Consider the following 21,724-nt stretch of genomic DNA (forward strand, 5'->3'; position numbering starts at 1 on the left):
TTTATAATTATTAGTAACAAATCAATTATAGAACTCAATTTTTTAAATCGTACAATAACTCAAACATAATATTTCAATTACTCTACATAATTGGTAGCCAACGAACTCCGAACATATCAATAAGAAGCCCAAAGTATAAGAAGTCCGGATTTTATCAAACCCAATATGCGGTGAAAATGTCTTTTCGTAATAAAAGAAATAATCGTTTTTCCAAGGAAAAATAAATAAATTTATTATGATTATCAAATCATGTAATTTTTTTTTTAAAATATTTTATGGGCAATTAAAAAATATAAAAAGACATGACATTAAAATATGATAAGAACATACAAGGGGTAAAATGAAATAGGAATGTGATAGTTGGCTTCAAGATTATAAGAAAAAGAATGATGAGTAGATTCAAATAAGAATTTTACAAGAATGCAAATCGAATCTTAATTACATAGTCCGAATCTTGACCTCCAAATCAACTTCTCCAGCTGCTTTGAGGATGACTCTGGAAATCTGAACTCAAATCTTGACTTCCCAAAGCCATCCTTTGGAACATTCTGATTTGAGCAGAATGTTCCCTTGAATCATAAATCCCACTTTGTCCTGGTTTCATTCCGTTGTTCAAATCAGCTAATTCGTCCATCGAATCTAAAGCTCTTACCATCTGTCAACAAAGAAGATGAAAATATAGCCGAAAAGGTGTACAGAAGTCGAAGAAGTTACAAGTAATTATTACCTGGCTCATCCGGGGTCTTTTTGTAGCTAAATGGTGCACGCAGGCTGCTGCTGCTTCGATCATCCGGAACATTTCACCGGCAATGAAGTCTCTTCCCAGCCTCGGATCGATCAAATCTTTGAAATCTTCCGTCTCGAGTGCTTGTGTCAGCAATGGTCGAGCCTAAACTACAAGTGGAAAATGTTTTGAACAGTCGATATTAAAAGGCTAATCATGTCGGCTGCTCCAACTTTTCTTTCAATTTTTATCTTAAAAACTCATTTCACTACAATATCCAAACATATATAAAAACCCTACCTACTTTTTCCCCCAAAAAATTACACTTAAAACTACTTTGCTCACTAAAGTGGCTGTCTTTTTACACCAAGTGCTCATAAGCTTGTCAAACTTTTGTCGCAGATATTTACTGGTTCAAACAAATTTAACCCGAAAAGAAAACTGAATATGGACAATGGAACTTACCCATTCAACCAGGCTTTCATCGCCTAAAGGTTGAGATGCATCAACAGGCTTACGCCCTGTGATGAGCTCCAAAAGCACAACACCAAATGAATACACGTCAGACTTCTCAGTCAATTTACCAGTTGATGCATACTCCGGAGCCAAATATCTGCATGTAATCAGATAATTCACCATAAATGGATTGAGGGAGAATTACGGATGCTATTTATCACCGGAATTCTAGGCTATGTATTCCTGGAATCTATTATTAGATAAAGATAAAAATAGAAACATAGTAGCTCAATACAAGTCAACACCCAATACTCATGTAATTATCATATTTTCAAAAGCAGACCTAGTAGGAAGACTCAGAGAGTTAAGCTGTATGTGCAATTTCTATCTTAAAGGAGAAAAATTCAAATTTAATATGTAAAATTTCAAAATATGGACCTTTCTCCAGCTTATGTGTCAGAAGAAAGCACCGAACAACATACCCGAACGTTCCCATGACACGAGTCGAAACATGAGTATGTATATCCAATTCAAGTGCTAACTTTGCGAGCCCAAAATCCGCAACCTGTCGATGTAAAGAGAGAATATAATTAACGATGAACTATTTCCGCGCTTGGTGGACTATGCTACACAAGTGGCATGATTTCTTCTGTTGCATTTTAGGATATCAAGTATCTTCATCAGCTATATAATGAAGAAATAAACATACCAGAGCTTCGAAGTTGCTATCCAATAGAACGTTAGAGGACTTAATATCTCTGTGGATGATACGGGGTTGACCTAATGAACACAAAATTAGAAAACCAATTATTGTGAGACCAAATGCATGTCACTATATCAAAAATTCTAATTGGCGATAACAATGTAACTCAAATATTCTAAAATGTATAACAACTCAAGAGTCGCATTTTGCTTTTGTGTCATCACATTATAGCAAGAAAAATTGTTGGTCGATGACAGTTCTTTATTATTTGTGTGCTACAGAATTAGTACATGTAGGACAATATATTGTTTTCCAAAATCGTCCAAGACATCTACGAAAAGGTAATCCTCCGTATGCAATATGAAATAAAATAGTCCGAAGATAGAAGTTTAAAGATTACAGTCTTCATGAAGATATGCTAGTCCACGAGCTGCACCAGCAGCAACTTTAACTTCTGGTAGCCCAATCCATGGTTGGCTTGCCTTCAACTGAAAATGCCATCAACTTAAGAATTTAGACAGTTATCATATTATTTGGCACCAACATGGCCAAGGTAGCTACCTAGTCAGTACAAATTCAAGAAATTGTATCTATCTAAACTCGAGTCTCACCATGAAGGTGGTAATATAGGGTGTCATTGGGCACATAATCATATACAAGCAACCTTTGATGCTTGGATATACAGTAGCCAACGAGTGATACCAAATGCCTATGGTGGATTCTGCTTATGATCTCTACTTCTGCTCTGAATTCTCGTTCTCCTTGTCCACCGCCAGCTTTGAGCTGTTTAACCGCAACATCTCTTCTATCTGCAAGAACTCCTTTATAAACACAGCCAAATCCACCTTCCCCAAGAAGATTCTTTTTCGAAAACCCGTTTGTTGCAACATAAAGTTCTTCATATGTGAACCATGATCTTGAATTGCCTAGACCACTGTATGGTGAGTGAACGTAATTATTTGCTGAAGCAGTTCCAGCTAGTTGTGCTGAATTCTGGGACCTCACAGATGATCAATCTGGAACAAACAGAAAAGGAAAAGGAAGTCGATCCCCAACTATGCTTAAAGATTATGTCAATTGATTGATGTGATGCTAGCTTGAAAACAAGCATCAAATGCAAATATCTCTACATGCGGAATAAAAATTTTGAATCCCCTTGCCAAGATTGTGTGATTCAAACATGTGACCAGACATGATTCAAACTGATGGATTTACAAATGAAATATTATATGATGCTAACATAATCGACAAAAAGGAAAAATCACAGGCATGCGTTTAAGGAAAACAGAGGACATGCATATTGGGGGACACTTTCAACACAACTGAAAAACATTGACAAACAAGTCAATATAAAATACAACTGTACAACACGTGACCGGAATGGAAAATGAAGGAACCAGTACCTGAATTTTGGGAGGATGCAAAAGGAGATGACATCACATTTCTGAGATTAAATTGGTTCTTCTTTTTCTTCTGTCTACGGGTAAACCACACTGCCAGAACCACAAGAGAGAGAGCCAAGAATCCAACAAGACTGCCCACCGCTGCTACACTTCCAGCTTTTCGACCCTGAGAATTCCCTGATGTTGCAACTGCGGAGATATTTGGGCTAGTGTTAATCGGTCCTGCTGTCGGTTTCTCTGAGGGGAAAGGAGGTTGTGTGTTCCCAATTATCAACGACTTGTCTGGGGGAGGAGGCAACTTAGTGGAAGATGGAGGAGGGCTAGTAGATGTAGGTAGTGGAGGAGCAGTGGTCGGAGGGGGTGGAAGAGAATGTCGTGGATGAGATTTCTTTGGCGAGTGTGCAACAGATGGAGGTGGAGGAGAAACAGTAGAAGGTGGAGGAGGAGAAGGTGAGACAACTGGTGGAGGAGTTGGTGCCATGGGAGGGGCAGAGGATTCTTCGGGAGGAGAACCCCCTGATGGTGATGGAGGGGATGAAACTTGTGGTTCTGCTGTTGGTGGTGAATTAGCAGTGGGAGGCGGGGCAGTAGGAGGGGGTTGTAGCGGTGACACCACGGGAGCTGGAGGGGACAATGCTGGGGGCAATGGTAGTGGCAAAGAAGGCGTTAAAGGTGGTGGTGGTGGTGACATTTCGAGTGGAGGTGCTGGAGGAGAAGGACCAGGTGGTGATGGAGAAGATTGAGGAGGTGGAGATGTGGAGTTGGATGGATGGGCTGCAAAAGGAGGAGGTGCATTGGTTGTCTGATTCGGATTTGATCCCTTAGATGTAGAATTAGTAGGGGAAGATGATGGAAATTCAAAGCCATCGTCTTTCAATATTTCCACTAAAGGCGAAACTACTTCAAAAATTTCAGTTTTCAAAACATTCCCAGTGATATGCTGCAAATTTCAATCCTAAACTTCTACCCTAAACAATTCAAGCTAACAGAAAAACCTTCAACCAGCATAAGTTTAATTCAACAGCCACCCCAAAAAGAAACTAACACTATTAAATCAGTCTCACTAAAGCCCTAAGTTCTGCAGATATCAAGAAACATGACACAGATTTCAACTTTCCGTAGAAATCTATAAACTAATCCGAACCCAAGTTGGGACTATCAAATGATAACAGAATTCAGATCAAGAACTTCAAGAAGATGAATAATATTAAAATCACCAACCTACAAAATCCTACTTCAGAACAGAGAATCAACAGTTAACTCGAAAGCCCAAATCATTAAAAGCAAAATGCAATGCCACTGAATCAGCGGATGATGAAGATAGACTTACACTACTCAACTAAAGAAAAAGGTCTCAGCTTTCAACAACAGATTGAAAAGTTGAGATTCCATAAAAATAATCCCAATGCAACGTGCAAATAAACGCGTGGGCTACTTCTGCTCAGTCTTCAATACTTTTTTTTTCCCGCAAAAGCAAAAAATTGGGTACTTAGTGCTTCAATTCTTGGCTGTTTCTTGTTTTAAAATAAAGTCTAAAAGAAAATTATTATTGTTTTGAAATTAAGACACTTATTTATCACCCACAAGTCTTCGGGTTCGATCTCCCTCCTCAACATATACTGTAATAAAAAAAAGACAATTATATATCAAAGAATATTTGGCGTGAAATTCGAGAATGTGGATGCAAAGTCAAAGCAAGATTATGAAAGGTCATGTCAATAAATCAATATAAACTTAAATTAGTATAATGTGTTTAGATTTCTTAAAATAATTGTGAGATTAAAGTGATATACAATGAGATTTTAAAATATATATATAATCTGTGTTTAGATNTAATCTGTATTTTATTACGTAAAAGAAAAATATACAAAATACTGAGCATACAAGATGAAAAATCCATCCAATTTGGAGTCTATAATGCGTAAGATAAAACTCCAATCACCGACGACACATAATTTATTTTATTCCAATTCAAGAAAAAATAATCAAGCAACAACATATTGGAAGAAACTATGATATTGACAAATTTTTTAATTGTAGCCCATCATTAACTTACGACACAAATAATACCAAAACGAATTATGTAATGGTTTTCAGGTAAAAAAAAAAAATTATACTATTAAATTTGTCTTATCGATTTATATTTAAATTGGCATTGAATATAATCTCGTATTATTCAAATTAATAATTATCAAGTTTTCTTCTAAGATTGAATATAGCTTACTTTATATTAATATTATATATATTATTCATTTTAGAGCCACATGCGCTCATCCATCTATAATAAATAAGAAACGAGTAGAATAATTAGCATTAAATATTACAGTAAGTTGTAAAAATGTTCACCTACGTGGCTAAATAATTAAAATTTTAGAAAGAAATCATATAATATTTTGTGAATTTAAACAAGAATGTAAAACATATTAAATTAAATTCGAGTTGCATCACAACAGTTAAAATTTTAATTTGGTAAAGAAATTATAATCGAGTGACACATGAGATATATTAAGTGGGACAAAAATCTATTAACTTTTGTTTAATGTATAATATATGTTGACCACTTTAAAGTTTAGTACAATCTTTTAAGAAACCTTGGAACAACCGGGAAATATCCAGTTTTTTTGTAGCAGAAGCAAATGTTGTCTGTTGTTATCTCTAGCGAAAGACTTGATTCAAAGGTTGAACTAAATGTGACCCGATAAAAGAACAAACTATCTGTTGAAACAGTCTGGGGGAAAAATCACTCTTTTATTAGAAAAAAGAACTCGCACACATCAAATTCATAGCAAGTGAAACGGCACATATCAAGAAAACATATATCCAATGTAAGAAGCTTCAAATAAATATGGTACACAATGGGAATAGATGTTTTCTAAGCAAGATTTTCTCTCCAACATATAATCCGCTTATTTTATCTAATCTAACATACATATAAATATATGACTTCTAATTGTGAATTTTCTAATATACCCTTGTTCATTTAATTTAGCAAATTAAATCAATAGTTTTTTTATGGGTTCTTTTGTAATTTAATGTATATCTTAAATGTCTTTGAATATTAATGTGAATTTTCTAATATACCCTTGTTTATTTAATTTAGCAAATTAAATCAATAGTTTTTTATGGGTTCTTTTGTAATTTATTGTCTATCTTAAATGCCTTTGAATATTAATGCATATTGAATTTATCAATTTACCCATTATTTTTCTTTGTTGCTACTAAAATTTGTTACTAAAATGAGTGTATTTTTTTATGATTGCTAATGAATATTTAATATTTATATCTTATTTTATCTTTTATTTTACATATAAATACGTCAATTTTATAATAAGTTGATTTTAAAATATGAACTAAGAAGCATCATATATGTTATAGATATTGAAATATGTTAAAGATTATTTCTAAGAATATTTTTTTAACGTAAAATTATTATGTGATTGCATTTTTTCAATATTTTTCTGAAATTATTTTTTAATTGTGATTTTGCTACTTGTACCTCTCATTGCGGAGGTAGAAAACCTTGTACCATGTATGGATATATAACTCGCTTTACATTACATACATAAAAAACAATTTTTTCTCTTTTCTACGTATTAATTAATTTATCATTATATATGATGAATTTATATATATAAAAACTATTTTTCACATTTCAAAATAACAAAATTGTTATTTAATATTACTCACTTATTAAATTTACTAAGTTATATTAACCAATTCATGGTGCATTATTACTATGATTGTAATTTAATGGAACATAGGTGAGGGCATAGGGTGGTCATCCTAATAATTAATATTTGTGTTTAAATTATTATTAATAATTAAAATTACTGTGTTCGATGAAATTATTTGATCAGTGAGAATAAATTTGATTTAGAAAAATGATTTCTAGAATGTAAAATCACATCCATATCATATTTGTTAGGTGCAATAATTGTTTATGCAAGGTAGAACAATCGAAATGTGACGTTTGAGTTGTTTTACGATTTTAAAATATTTTAGTTAACGTTACATTGTTACCCCGGTTATAACTTTTGGTAAAACGACATATTTTTTGTAGCTTAATTGTTTTTTGTAATATTCGACAGTACTCAAAATATTGTTTTTCTATATATTACTTTTTAATGATTATATATATTTTGTATGTGATATAAATATATTCTAAATTAGTTTTAGAATTATGTGAATACATGCATATTTTTTTTATATTTTTATGATGTTATGACTTAAATTTTTTAAAAACATTTAGTAACATTTGAAATATTAATATTTGTATCTAAAAATTACGATGTGTCTCATTAGTTTTTTTTTTAAAGGAAAAAATACCGTTATATTTTGGACTTTTTCGATTATGAAATATTTTGAATTTTTTTTGCCTCCTTAATAAAATATATATCTACATCCCTTATCTCGAGAGAGTTTTTTTTTTCTAATATATTATCTGCTCTTAAATTTTCTTGTATTTTCTCATAATTTTTATTTCAAGTAATTATATCAATAATTTTAAAATTAATATATACATCATATCTATTTTAATCACTCCATTTTTTCCAATTGTTTTTAGACCCAAATCGTGAACGACTCAAATAAACAAAACAGGAAGATCATAGTAAAAAACACACAAGCATCAAAGAGATTAATCAAAATCAAATCTGATGATGAAAAGAAACATAAAAATTAAATATGATGTTATGATTGCTGAATTTAATCGAAGAAAAATAAGCTGTGAAATAATATATGTTATTGAATAATTTATGAAAAATTATGTTTCTACGTTCATATGCAAATTTAGAATCAATATTCATAACGTACTTAAGTTCGTTACCCACGTGCGTTGTACGTGTTTTGCTACTAGTTACTCCAAATAAATGAGCAATTCAATGACAATAGTGCCGAAACCAACAAAATTTCAATTCCGTTTCAAATCCCTCTTCTTCATACTCTCTACTATGAATCCACCATAAAAGATTCGTCAATGAGTTCCCGTCATCATAACCATTTAAAGTTCGAATATTATCTAATGCGTATTTTTGGTCATAGATTCCTTGAAGTGCATACAAGAATCCCTTCCAACCTTCTCCGACCCCTTCCCTTGCAAGAGCTGGAAAGGTCCACGCCACAAGCTCTTTTACGAAACGTATATCCGAGAATAAAGCTTCGCTGATTGGCAGTAGAGGCAGAAGTTGAATTCCGAGTCGACACTCCTTCCATTCGGCTGGAGCAAACCAAAGGTTACTGTCCCTTTTGGTAGACCATAGAACACCAACTACCCTGTTGTTTTTCACAAATTCTTTCGGATACAAATTGCTCTCCTCTCTCACATGCCACCAAGTCTGTGCTGCCTGTATTTCAAAAGCTGATATAGTGGATCCAACTGAAATAAGGTGGCTATCTCCATATGCTAATCCAATTACAGCAGCTGAATAATATGCATTCACAGCCTCACTTGTGCTTTCTTGGTTACGACCATCTGCAAATTCGGTCAAACCTCCAGCCCAAGAATGCAATTTCCATATGTCGAAACACCTCAAACGGGTATAATTCGAGTTTGCTCGCCTGCTTAAGTTCATAAAATCAGCCATGAGTGAATAAGCTTGGGGCCTGTACTTCCTCCCCCAGGCAGCATCAATTTTGGCAAGCACAGCAATTCCATACACAAAATACCCAAGGTGATAGTGATGATCATTATAAATTCCAAATCCAAAATCAGCCCCCGCATCCGTTGATCCTTGTTTAGTGACTAATCCACCCCATTTTGCATCATACAAGAATCCATTAGCACCAAATGTCCCATCCAACCAGGGTTCAATCGTATCCTTTAAGAACTTCCTAATAGCCGGAATCACATCAAGATAACATATTTCTTCAGCAATAAGTGCTAATCTTGCACCTCTAGCAATCAATTTCCCATAAAAGTAAGAAGAGGAAGTTGCTATTGTACCCGAATTCAAAGCATCAACATCTTTAACCAGAGCTCCAATTATTTCAGGATATGATTCTTCCTCAATCCCCTTAACAGAATACCAAGTTACAGACACAGGATCACTTTTCAATACCCAAGAATCGCCAGCAACACCAACAAGATCGCCATCAATACTAGTATACTTGAAATCCTCTAAAATGGTAACTGAGCAATCGGTACCCGATAGAAGACGAAGATGGAGAGGATGCGCAAGCATCAATAAATCCCCCCAACCTCTCTTTTCCCACTATATTCTAAACAAAATGGCTTGGTGAAAACTGCTTCACCGCTCACAGGATAACAAGAACTGAATCGATCTAGAATGGCTTCAAATCTTGGGTTCGAATCAGGCAACAACGCGATCCTAATCACACCCGAAAACATGGCCGAGGTAATCCTACTTAAGTCATGGCTTAAACTTATTGGTGAAGACGAATACAAAAGCCAATTCTGATTGTTATTCAGCTTAATGGTGTATTTAGTACAGGAACTATTGGGAGACAATTCAAGAATGGCATGAATTGTAGAAATAGAAACTCCAGCACTACTCATCACATTACATGTCAAAAAGGGACTCCCCCTAACAAGATAGAACCTAATATTGTTGGAGGGGAAGTCTAAGGTAATGCTGAGGTCATCAAAGGCAGATACGACGTGGGTTGAAATTGGATTGGTGTTAATCAAGGTGGATATGGTGAGATCATCCATGAAAGCCTGGTAAATGAAAGCAGGATTGTCGGATAGAGATGGGAAACAAAGGGAAAGAGAAGATTGTGATGATTTGACCAGATAAGGGTGAATGTATTCGGGCTGATCGCCATTTTTTAGGACAAAATTCTGGAAAAAAGAGTTTGTGGGCAAGGGGATGGAAAGGAGGTGTGAGGCGAAGAACAGGGAGGGGTCAGGGAGTACCGAGGAATGGGTTTTAGGGAAGACAAATGGGTGAGAGCGTGGTGTTATTTGAGCGGTCCGCGGCGGCGACATGGTGGGGGAAGATGGCTGCGGAGGAGAAGCGGCTGGCGGGGTATTTGGTTTCTTTCCTGGCTTTTTCTTGAATGGCTCATTGACGATGGTTTTGACTTTTCGTCTAATTTTCTTCAGCATGGTTTAAATTTACAACTTAAAAATAATAATAAACTATAATTTTTCCAAGTAAATACGTAATTTTAAATTTCTTATGATCTATCCAATGGCGTGATAGACTTATTAGTTTGAAGAAAATGGAGATTTTTTCAATAAAGCAAAAAAAAAAAACTTAATAACTTTCTTTTGCCCAAAAACATAAACTTTAATTTTCAAAACATATTTGGTCAATATTTTTCAGAGATATATAAATTGATGGTCGATTTTACTTACAAATATTTGGCGATCGGCAATTTGCAAGACTTGTGATATGAACATACATGGAAAGATGAACACGAAATAGTTCACAATTTGAAGCCAAGTTTAGGAATATAAATAGTAAGTTGATGATGAATGCTAAGCAAATAACTTTGTATCTTGAAAGCAACTTTGGGTTAATCCAAGAAAGAAAGAAAAAAGATGAAAAATTGGTATAATTATTGGTGTGGTTGGATTGCTCAAGTTGTGTGGGTTCTCTATGAAAGCAAGCCACGTTAGGTATATACTTGAAGAAGTCAAGAAAATAATGTATAGGAATTGGACTATTATAAACCACTTCTCGATTATATATTATATATAGATAGTAAAATATATAAATCTTCACAAAATGTGTACGATTGCCACTCACCTTTCAATATATTCTATGCATATGTTATATTCATCCTATTATATATTATTTTTGAAATATATAATATAATTTGGACAAGTACTTTAAAATTATTTTTAGTATTTTATAAGTGAAAAAACTTAAATATGTATTTGGATAAAATTTTTGTAAAATGTTTTTGAATTTTTTTTAAAAGTGTTCTAAAATATAGTTTTTATAGAACAATGGAGTGATGTTTTTTTTTTGTTTTTAGAAACGAAGATAATGATAAAAATAAAATAATATTACTTTTTAACTAAAAATATTTTTATAGAATAATTGTCCAAACACATATTTGTTCTAAAAATCACTTTTAAAATATTTTATAAAAAAACATTGTTAAAAAAAAAATTATAAGCCCTTGTCCAAACGATACTTTTATATTACATAAGTGAGATTTGACATCTTTGTATTGCATTTTGATTTAAACTTTACAACTTTTTTAAAAAATAATTATGGTATCTTTATATTTTAATTAATATTGCATTGAATCAAATCATAATCCCTAAAACAAAAATTAATCAACAAACCTCCATCCATTCACCTAAAAACAAATTAACTCTCCACAAACACATAGCAACCAAACCTCCTCCATCCTCTCCCACTTTCAATTTCCTTCCTCCCATGAACCCAAATTTTCTTTTCCCTATCATTATCAAACCCCCTCTTCTTTCTTGTAAGCCCCTCAACTTCTCACATACACCATGAAAGAATTGTTTAACATAAAAGTACAAACATAATTAGATCGTGTGTTTCAGATTTAAATATTTTGTACATATGTTATAACACTTATTTATATCATGAAGCGAAATATATTATTTAAACACATAAATAAACTTTTGTAAATAAAATAAAACAAAATAAATCACGCAGTATAAATACATGTGCTTTACCATTTAATCTATCGGTAAATGTTACACCGAAACCATTAGATTTCTTCGTGCCCTCTTCTCCATCTTTTTGCATGAAGTTGGCACCGGATTTTTTCAATGCCGTCCCTATTCTATCGCCATTGAATAGTTCTACCGCATATATAGACCCAAATATACACATGGCGACCGGTGAATAGGCCTCCACAGCTATAAAAGTAGGTCCCCGATCCTCTGAGATTCCCATCAAATCAAAGCTTTAAGGAGTAGTGTACGTAGTGTGTATTTTACTTGAAAATTAATTTTCTTGTTCATTGCTTACAAGAATATGGATAACTCCCACAGCGCAAGCTACAACGCCGGCCAGGCCAAAGGGCAGGCACAGGTTTAATTTAACTCCACTGTTCTATGCACCCTCCTTTTCTTGATCATTCCTATTCACTTAATGCATGACACTCACAGATGGGCACTGGTTAATTTGGGGTGAATTATTTTTCATTTGACAAGGGCGATTGTCTAGTTGGGTCTGTCCCTGACTACTCTTTTTTCAGAATTGGCTAAATTTAGATTCACTTGTTGATTTTTTTTCTCCTTCTTTCTTTTCTTGTGTTGTTTTTATTGTAGGAGAAGGGTAACCAGATGATGGANTACATATATATATATATTAATGGACATTTTTAAAAAAAAATGACATTCGATGGTCCGAATTGATTTGTTCTGAAATTTCCATGATTTTGGTTTTTGGATGTATTTTTCAGGCAGGGCAGCAGGTGCAGGACAAGGCACAGGGTGCAGTCGATGCGGTGAAGAATGCAACTGGCATGAAGAAATGAATTTATTCTTCGTTAAATTCTAATTATTTGGTTTATTTAATTTTGGAGACGCATGTTTGATTTTACATTGGAATTAAGAACATATTGGTGTTCATTTTTGATTATCTGAATAATGGTTTTGTGATCCATTGTATCTCTCCGCTTTTTCTTTAAAGTTCATTAAAGTTATTGTATTGAGATACGATAAATTTTTGACAAAATGCATGGCATTACATCATTTATATTGAATAAATAATGGACGCCAAGTGCCAACTTCCTTCAAGAAAGTAATAACCCTTTGATGAAAGCTTTATTTGTTATGGTAAGTTATTTGATAATATTTTATGTGCCAATGTTTGGATTTAAACTTATTAAAAAATTTGAATAATGCACTAAAAAATAATTGACTATAAAAATCAATAAAACATGCCACAAGAAAAAGCTCTGAGTTGAATGAAAGTGAAGATCAAGCACACGGATGCTACTCAAATTTGAGATAAGCATGTGAATATTTGTTAATTTTTTATTAATTAATAATCAATCAGTAAAACAAGATTAACAAATAAATACATGTTCAAACAAATGAAGCATCCTTACGAGGGCAAAAAGTTCATTAATCATTTGGGTAGATGAACGGGGAGCTGAAGCAAAATTCATTAATCCTTACGAGGGTAGATGAAGGAGTTCGTGGAGAGCTGAAAGTTTGATAAAATTAAAACTTGAAAAGTTCAAATGTTTGTGTTTATGTAAAACATAAAAATATATAGAAAATTTTAAGAAAGACGGGAGAAAGCAGCCCCTCTCCACAAACACATAACAAGTCAATACAACTTCAGTAAATCTTATCAATGACCAAGTGAAGCATCCAAGATTGAAGTCCCATTCTTTATTTGTCATGAATATAACAATCCAACTCTTAATTACTTACCTTTTTCGCAATTTTAAACCACTCTGTGTGGAATGATCCCGGAATATCGGTCCTTTCATAAGTATGAGCACCAAAGTAGTCTCTTTGAGCCTGCACCAAATTAGCAGGCAACCTCTCCCGCCTGTAACTGTCAAAATAAGCAAGACTAGCAGACATACCAGGGGTGCTGATGCCTGCATTGATTGCCAGGCAAACAACTCGCCTCCAAGCTGACTGTCGTTCGATCATTTCTTGAGCAAACTCGGGGTCCACTAAGAGGTTAGCAAGATCAGCATTTCTGTCGTAGGCTTTCTTGATCCGGTCCAAGAAGATTGCGCGAATAATGCAACCTCCCTTCCAAATCCTAGCAAGTTCTCCCAACTTCAGATCCCATCCTTTCTCGATGCTCTTGGCTCGGATTAGATTCATCCCTTGAGCATAACTACAAATTTTAGATGCATATAGAGCTTGCCTAACATCGTGGATCAGTTTTGCCTTATCAACTTCTTGATCGGTCAGAATGTCGCCAAAACCACCAGCTTTGAACACTTTGGAAGCTTCAGTCCGTTCCTCTTTCAACCCACTCAAGAATCTTGAATCGAGAGATGCTTCAATGGTTGGAGCTGCAACCGACAATTCAGCAGCCTGCTGAACAGTCCATTTCCCAGTACCCTTCATTCCGGTTTTATCCAAGACTTTGTCAACCAAATAACCGTCAGCCTTGTCATCCTTAACTCCAAATATATCAGCAGTGATTTCGATCAAGAAACTTAGAAGCTCCCCTTTGTTCCATTCATAAAATACATCGCGTAGTTCCTCGTTCGACAATTTCCCAACGGATTTCAGTACATCATATGCCTCGGCAATCAGTTGCATGTCCCCATACTCGATTCCATTGTGAATCATCTTAACAAAGTTACCAGATCCGCCTTTTCCAACATACGTCACACAGGGTCCACTATCAGGAACTTGAGCAGCGACTTTATGGATGATGTCCTCTATATATTTGTAGGCTTCGAAGGACCCTCCGGGCATCAGAGATGGCCCGTTTCGAGCACCCTCTTCACCACCAGAAACCCCCATGCCTAGATACAAAAAACCTAATTCAGCCATAGCTTTTTCCCTTCTCTCAGTATTTTCATACCACTCGTTTCCACCATCAATTATACAATCACCCTTCTCCATGTAAGTAGAAAGAGTTTTGATGGTTTGATCGACAGGAGCACCAGCTTTGACAAGCATGATAATCACTCGTGGTTTTTGGATGGAATGAACAAATGATTTGGGGTCGTGGAAGCCAAATACAGGAAGATTTCCCTCAAGTTTTGCTCTTTCAACAGTCTCATCAACTTTAGATGTAGTCCGATTGTAAACAGAAATGGGAAATCCTTTTTCAGCAATGTTGAGGGCTAGATTTTGCCCCATGACAGCAAGACCAGCAAGACCGATTCTAGTCGGTTTTGGGGATTGAGCAGCCATGCTTTTCCTGAAAGATTGGAAAATGCAACTATTCAAAAAACTTCAATTTTGATATGTGGTAAAAAAAGAAAGCTACACAAGACTCCGAAAAAAGGAGCACTATTAACCATTCCATTTCATGATTACTCGTTTGAATTACACTAACAGGGCAAACCAAAGCGTCATTTTAAATTTTCAACAGAGTTGGACTTCAAAATATAATGATATAGTACGAGGACTTCAAACTTGGTCTATCTTTCAAGACATATATAGAAGGAACTTCAACAATATTCATAGAACTTAGCCTTTATTTATTTCCAGATAGCTATAAAAATTGCCAATGCAAGAAGCTACCAAACTTTGAATTTCATTCGGCCATATCTTCTCAAAGTATGAACTTTCTATCAAGACAAACTCAAGATCAAACCCTTGAATCAGCCATTCTGATTTGTAAATTAAATCATAATATCATGAGCAAAGCCAGCAGACGCATGTTAGTCGCGGCTAAGACGCCCCTTCGAAAAGGTTTCCCTCCACTGTTCAAGACCAGGACAAACCCAAGAATTTTGGGGAGGGGGCGAGGTCAAGACAGCTGGGGCAACTGATCTGAATTTGGAGATCAGACTTGAATTGAAAAATCAGGCATAAAAATTATTATTTTTCTCGGATGAGAGATGTTAACGGCCCCTCTCGCCCCCTGCTCGTGACATAATAAATGAAATAGCATGACATCCAACCAAACAGATCCACAAAGTCTCAAACTGTAATATTTTCACTCGATTATATATCTCAAACGGCAAGCAAATTCAGCAAGATCGTAGCTTTATTGATAAAATAAATCAAAGATAACAGCACCAGCAAGTAAATGAAAAACGATAGCAAAGAGAACAAGAAAGAAAATTCGCTCGGCGATTCCCAAACAAAAGAAATGAAAATGCACAATCAACACATCCATAAAAAAGAAATCAAAACCGACCAACATGAGCAACTTCTTTACTGTAAACATCGATACTTTACCCATCATTGCATGATATTAATCAGAAAATATTGAGAAACCGAACCTTGAATCGGTGGTCAGGTGAATCGACTTTACTGAGAAATCAAAGGGAGCACGATAGAGCAAAGATCTGTAAATTAGCAGAGATGAGAAAATGGATCGATCACATTAATATACAAAAGAAAACACCGGGAAAAAATGATCAAAAAAGAAGGAAATATATGCAGAGTACCAAAAAATTTGGAAACCTTGTCGCTTCCAAGCTTGTCAAATTTGGCCCAACTCCTCTTCCCACTGATATTTGTTCGAGGTCTAACCGTGTAACGTGGTTGGTGGATTTGGTTCCTTTATTTAATTATTATTATCATTGTATGAACGAGAAATTGACCTTCAGTTTCCGACCGTCGATTTTTTTTGTGTTCAGTCTCTGAATACTTTTTAGTACCACATTTCTAAATAAAGTGTATCACATTTTGTATGACATAGTACCACAATTTTGTGGGTAGGGAGTGAATCCAAAGAAATATTTTGATTGAAGATTTTTCACCAACTTCTCATTGTATTAAATTATAATTTAGATAAATCATTAATTAATTATATATATATATATATATATATTATTTTAATTTTTGAAAGGGATAAATCATTATATTGATTCAACATTATACTATTTTATTTTCAAATCTTTATTTTGCAACATTCTATATTGGCCAAAGCACCCTCCAAAAATACAATAACAATCAATTATCCAAAATAAATTTTAGCTTCAAATTCATCCATCCAAATATAATATAAAGTTGTATTCGGATGAAAATATTTTGTGATGTATGAATTTGGAATGAATAAATTGAAATTGAAACAAAAATATATACTTGAACATCACAAATGATTTAAAATCTACCCATTTCAAATATTTTGATTTGAAAATTTTCTCATGACTAAATCTTTCTATCCAACACACTCTAAATGAAGGGAAGAAATTTCAGAATAATGGTATTATTAAATAATAGATGCAATTTATTCTGGTCAACACAATGTGAACATCGAATCCTGAGTCTTGGATGTTCAACCATCCCCACGCCTTCTTTCAACATGACCAACATCTTTTAAATTTCAACGAGAATAATCAAATTCCACAAGCTTTCTTCTTCGTTCAAAATTGAACATTTGTGTCCTCCTGCGAAAATATCTGGAACTTTCAGGGTCTAGTGTGCAAATAACAAAATGCGGCAAATCTACGTGCTAGCTGCTACGGCCTGTTTTCGGTTGTTTTTCCTCAATCGCGCCTAATAGAAGAAGTATCGAGTGCAATTCAATCTTGATGTGTAAAATTAGAATGAAGCCCTGATGAATCTGGACTGTTTTTAATGCTAAAACTGGTTGGAAATGCTGTTAAAAAAGGTTTGTTTGGGCTTCAGTTGTGCATTTGATTTTTGGTGTTTATTTGTTCTTCTGGCTGTTGAATGAATCTAGGCCACTATGTTTCATGCCTCTGAATCTTTGATGATCTTCCTTCTTTTTCACAATATTGGTTTTGGTTTGTGCGTGCGTGCGAACCCACCATAGTTTTTTAAAAAACAATATATTGCATATCCACACTTTCGCGCAGGTCTTGCTTATTTAGTACCTTTTTCATGGAGGAAATTAGTTTTTTACCAAGTATTATTCGAACCTTTTGGCACCATGACTATGATAATATCCCATGATTTTATTAGATTACTAATCTTATCCAACAACCATTACAATGAGGCCATCAATGAAACAAAGATATTAAGGAAATACGAGAATTGCGGCCACCTTCATGTAGAATTTTAAGGTAAATCATTGCAAGGATCATCATGAAGCTCTTTGATTAGGCTAGAATATGGACTACTAAGCTGCATATCAGTAATCATTTGACGAAGCTCTGAGGTTTCTTCCTTCAGCTGAACGTTTTCTTGAACCGCTCGATCGTGATCCTCTGACATGTGGTTCAGTTTATCAATGAGTTGGTGATTCTCATTACGAAGCCAAACGATTTGCGACCAAAGCTCGTCCAAGTGCCTCTGCTTTCGCATACGTGATCTACGTGCAGATTCTCGGTTAGAAATCATTCTTTTTTGTTTCCTCTCATTTATGATGCTAAATTGTTGCTCCTCTGCTTCATCAGAAGTCGAATTATTGTTGCTTAGACATGTAGATTGAGAGTTGAATTCTCGAACTTGTGGATTTATGCTGAGTTGATACAACGGTTTGGGAAATGGGTGAAAATGGTTTTCTGGTACCATATTGTTATTATTGATCATGCAGAAATAGGGTTGGAAACAAGTTGAGTTTGGAGGAAAAAGATATTCGAGATCAGAGAGTTCGCCCTGTTGCATTTCTGTAATGGTTTTGATCGGTAAATGCTTTGAAAATGAGAGTGTAGGAGATTTAAAGGGGAAGAAAAGTTGGTGATTGAAGGCAAGAGAGACTTGTGGGAAGGGGTATATTTATAGGATGAAAAAAGGTGCTGTAGGGTACGATATTCAATCAATTTCGAGTACAGTAGAATTCTTGATATGAGATCATTGCAACATGATGACAATCATGTGTATAATAACATTATGGCCAAATAATTAGTTGAATGGTGGATTAATTAGTTGGTTTAAAGAAATTCAGGTCTATGTTTGAGACACATTTATACATGCTTGTGTAGATGTAGAAGAAAATGTTCTTAAATTGCATTTCAAGTATTCACTTGTGCAAAATGATGCACATGTCTTCGCATCGGTTGATAATTTCTTTATAGGGCAAAAAAATGTGACGTATAACACCATAAAATGAAAATATTAATCGAGTACAAGGTAAATTTCTTGATAAATTATTTATGCGTAAGTTTTAGTTGAGGCGATGACTACTACTTTAGCTCACTCCAGTTGTTTTCATTCCCGAATGTTACACAGCCACTCCACATAAGTTATTCTGAAATAAAAGCTTTGTGGTGGATAGTCTCCAGTTGGTTTCATTCCCTGGACGTTACGCAGCCACTCCACATAAATTATTGTGAAATAAAAGCTTTGTGGTGGATAGTCTTTATAATAATTTTTTATAAACTCTTTTATTTTGGTCATATTTTGTTACTGGGACTCAAAACCCGGCCTGTTAAACTGTAACATTATGGTGATAAAGAGAGATCTTAATTAAACATCAGATACTGTGTGTGATCAATATTTGGAACCGTGATATTAGCATTTCATTGATGATTAGTGAGTTATAAAGCAATAACTGTTGGTTCCTGCATGTTTAAAATTCAGAAAGGTGAATTTGTTCCGGATGAAGCTATAACAATTGGTGGAAAGATACTCTAGGTATTCCCGATTAATCTTTTACAAAGGAATCATTATTGAATGAGTTATGCCCCAACGTGTGCACTTTAACTCCAATTTATGGAGCGGTCAATGGCAGTGCTCATCAAAAGCTTGCCACTTTAGTGTATAGCTTTTGTAAAGATCAGATTTTTCATAACCATACAAACTTGCAATTTCTTGTACGCAGCTTGAAAAATCTTGTACTGTTGGTGTTCGTTGCTTTACTTTGTAATCTAAGTTTACTTTATTGATAAATTGTTTTACTCTATCGTGTTATTTATAACCTTTTTATCTGTTGTTCTTGTATTTATATGACTTTGATTAAAATGCTACATTCTAGCTATCTAATATACTTATCAACACCAACTAAACAAGTGTAATATTCCGCTATATTGGTTGGATATCCATATCCTATCCTTTGATATATATTCTACAGTGTTCTAAGTTATGCAAGAAGTGATGAGCATCTAACCAACTCGAGGATGTTAATACGAACGAAGAACGTGGCATCGAAGGAGAGGTACGTGGCGATTTAATTTTGTGCATAAAATGCTTAGAATTGTATATGAGGATATTCTTTCTCAAGAAAAATTTGTAATTATTCATCGGTTATAGGAATTGTGGCTCACTAATCAAATATCGATAGATTTCGGTGTATCTAATAATCCGGTTTTCTTTTGACCAAAGTGACGAAATCTAGTTTCTTGATAGACTTAAAAGATATAGGCTTTAAGAGGATGCTGTCATTTCAATTGCTTTTTCTTCTTGCTTTTAGTTGTAAAGGAAGCACAGATATCAAATTCTTGCACAATTATTGAAGCTGATCTTCATATTCTTTGACTGATCTTTTAGAAGGCATTGTTTAAATGACTACATGTAGCGTAAATTGCATGAATTAATTAGTGTAGGGACGGACAGGACAATATGAATCTATATATGTATTCAGGAAGATGTCCTTATATCATTTATTTTAAGTAATTCTTGACGGAAGTAACTCTTTATAATCAGTTCATCTCTATATTTTAAGAATTATTATAATGTTTACCATAGCGTATCTTGTTTACCTGATTTAATTGTCATTTATAGACACTTTTTTTTATGAGTCGTATAGGGTGTCAAAAACGTGTTTTCAAACGCGATGAGGTTCAATGGTCACCTTATTCCCCATTAGATAACACAGTTCTTCAAAAAAACGATTTTTTCTTTCTCGACTCTACAAAAAACCGGAAATTTTAAATATTTCGCAATAATATTATATATATATATATATTAAAAAAAGAGAGGCTATCACAGACACACACGTAAATAATATTTATAAAGACCTTTTTAGAAAAAAAGAGGATTTCAATAAACTTTCTTGAACATAATTTGCTTTACTATTACTTTTTCTGCCCGCGTTGAATGTGGCTTTTCCTTGTTTATTTATCATTAAAATTAAAATAGGGATTAAATCACCTTTACCCTCTTTGAATATTCTTTTACGCACGGATGTTTGATAAGAATACTATACGTTATTTTTTTCTTGAATAAAGTATTTTTCCATAATTTCAGCTGATATGAAATTTTTAATTTTGATATGACATCAAAGTCTCAAGTTTGAATCAAAGTTTCGAGTTCAATATTTGATTATAACAAACCACCTTTCTCATACTTTGAAAAATAAAAGATTAAGATTTGCTTAAGCTTGTAGATTTTATGTTCAAAACTTTATTATCTTGTCATATTTCCTCACAAAACGCAAAATCATTTGGAATATCCAAAAGAAAAAAAAAAGGGATGTGATTGGACAAAAACCGTGCGTGTGAGAAGTGACCAATAAAATTACATATATCACCCACTCAAGGCACACGCTCCCGTCAGCATATCTTTAAAAAATCATGCTCCTACCTAATCATTCATCATAAACTACATGTTTAGCCTTAGGAATGTCTATATATACTGCATGGAGTGAGGAACATTCATTAAAGAAATATTTTATTTATTTTCTTTTTCTTTTTATTTTTTTTTTTAATGTTTTTCGACTTTTCAAAGAGAAGTCGGAATAGAAGTTCGATTTTTTAGTTAAAATTTTAAGATTTTATTTATTTATTTATTTATCCCATGACCCTAAACCAACGGTGAGGGTATTGGACAAAGGGGTAAGGGTAATGGATTTAACCTTTGGTCTCCTCCTCTGTAAGCATCAAACAAAGCTACCATAAACATTATCGTAATAAACATAGAAGAAAAATATATTTCAATCAAATAATTTCATAAAATACTTAAAAATATTGAAATAAGAAATTAAGAAATCATACAACATAATCCATAAAAAGTAAAGTGTTTAAACCAAACAT

At 34.0% G+C, this 21,724-nt stretch overlaps 3 protein-coding genes and 1 pseudogene across 4 annotated transcripts; all 4 read right to left on the reverse strand.

Annotated features, from left to right (window-relative positions):
* Nucleotides 1-327: 327 nt before the first annotated feature.
* On the reverse strand, nucleotides 328-4,753 carry LOC140962506 (proline-rich receptor-like protein kinase PERK8). Its single transcript, XM_073421449.1, is given in 9 exon segments — nucleotides 328-655; nucleotides 728-889; nucleotides 1,190-1,337; nucleotides 1,663-1,745; nucleotides 1,890-1,960; nucleotides 2,284-2,335; nucleotides 2,337-2,371; nucleotides 2,495-2,899; nucleotides 3,287-4,753. Coding segments are annotated over 9 exon segments (1,836 nt in total). The 5' UTR covers nucleotides 3,978-4,753; the 3' UTR covers nucleotides 328-466.
* Nucleotides 4,754-8,155: 3,402 nt separating this feature from the next.
* LOC140963673 (glucan endo-1,3-beta-D-glucosidase-like) lies at nucleotides 8,156-10,493 on the reverse strand (annotated as a pseudogene).
* Nucleotides 10,494-13,518: 3,025 nt separating this feature from the next.
* LOC140962526 (6-phosphogluconate dehydrogenase, decarboxylating 2) lies at nucleotides 13,519-16,419 on the reverse strand. 2 transcript variants are annotated; one of them, XM_073421477.1, is made up of 3 exons: nucleotides 16,292-16,419; nucleotides 16,124-16,189; nucleotides 13,519-15,090 (listed from the first exon to the last, which is right to left on the reverse strand). In XM_073421477.1, the coding sequence occupies exon 3, from the start codon at nucleotides 15,081-15,083 to the stop codon at nucleotides 13,614-13,616; it is 1,470 nt and encodes a 489-aa protein (XP_073277578.1). In that variant the 5' UTR covers nucleotides 15,084-15,090; nucleotides 16,124-16,189; nucleotides 16,292-16,419; the 3' UTR covers nucleotides 13,519-13,613. The 2 variants fall into 2 exon arrangements, with proteins under 2 accessions (XP_073277578.1, XP_073277579.1); XM_073421478.1 differs by having other exon boundaries at nucleotides 16,308-16,401.
* Nucleotides 16,420-17,650: 1,231 nt separating this feature from the next.
* LOC140962527 (basic leucine zipper 43-like) lies at nucleotides 17,651-19,831 on the reverse strand. The gene has a single exon (XM_073421479.1). It carries the CDS (start codon nucleotides 18,417-18,419, stop codon nucleotides 17,871-17,873), a length of 549 nt encoding a protein of 182 aa, XP_073277580.1. The 5' UTR covers nucleotides 18,420-19,831; the 3' UTR covers nucleotides 17,651-17,870.
* Nucleotides 19,832-21,724: the final 1,893 nt, after the last annotated feature.

The sequence above is a fragment of the Primulina huaijiensis genome, chromosome 17, assembly GCF_012295235.1.
Source record: "Primulina huaijiensis isolate GDHJ02 chromosome 17, ASM1229523v2, whole genome shotgun sequence".
In the NCBI taxonomy this organism is placed as follows: domain Eukaryota; kingdom Viridiplantae; phylum Streptophyta; class Magnoliopsida; order Lamiales; family Gesneriaceae; genus Primulina; species Primulina huaijiensis.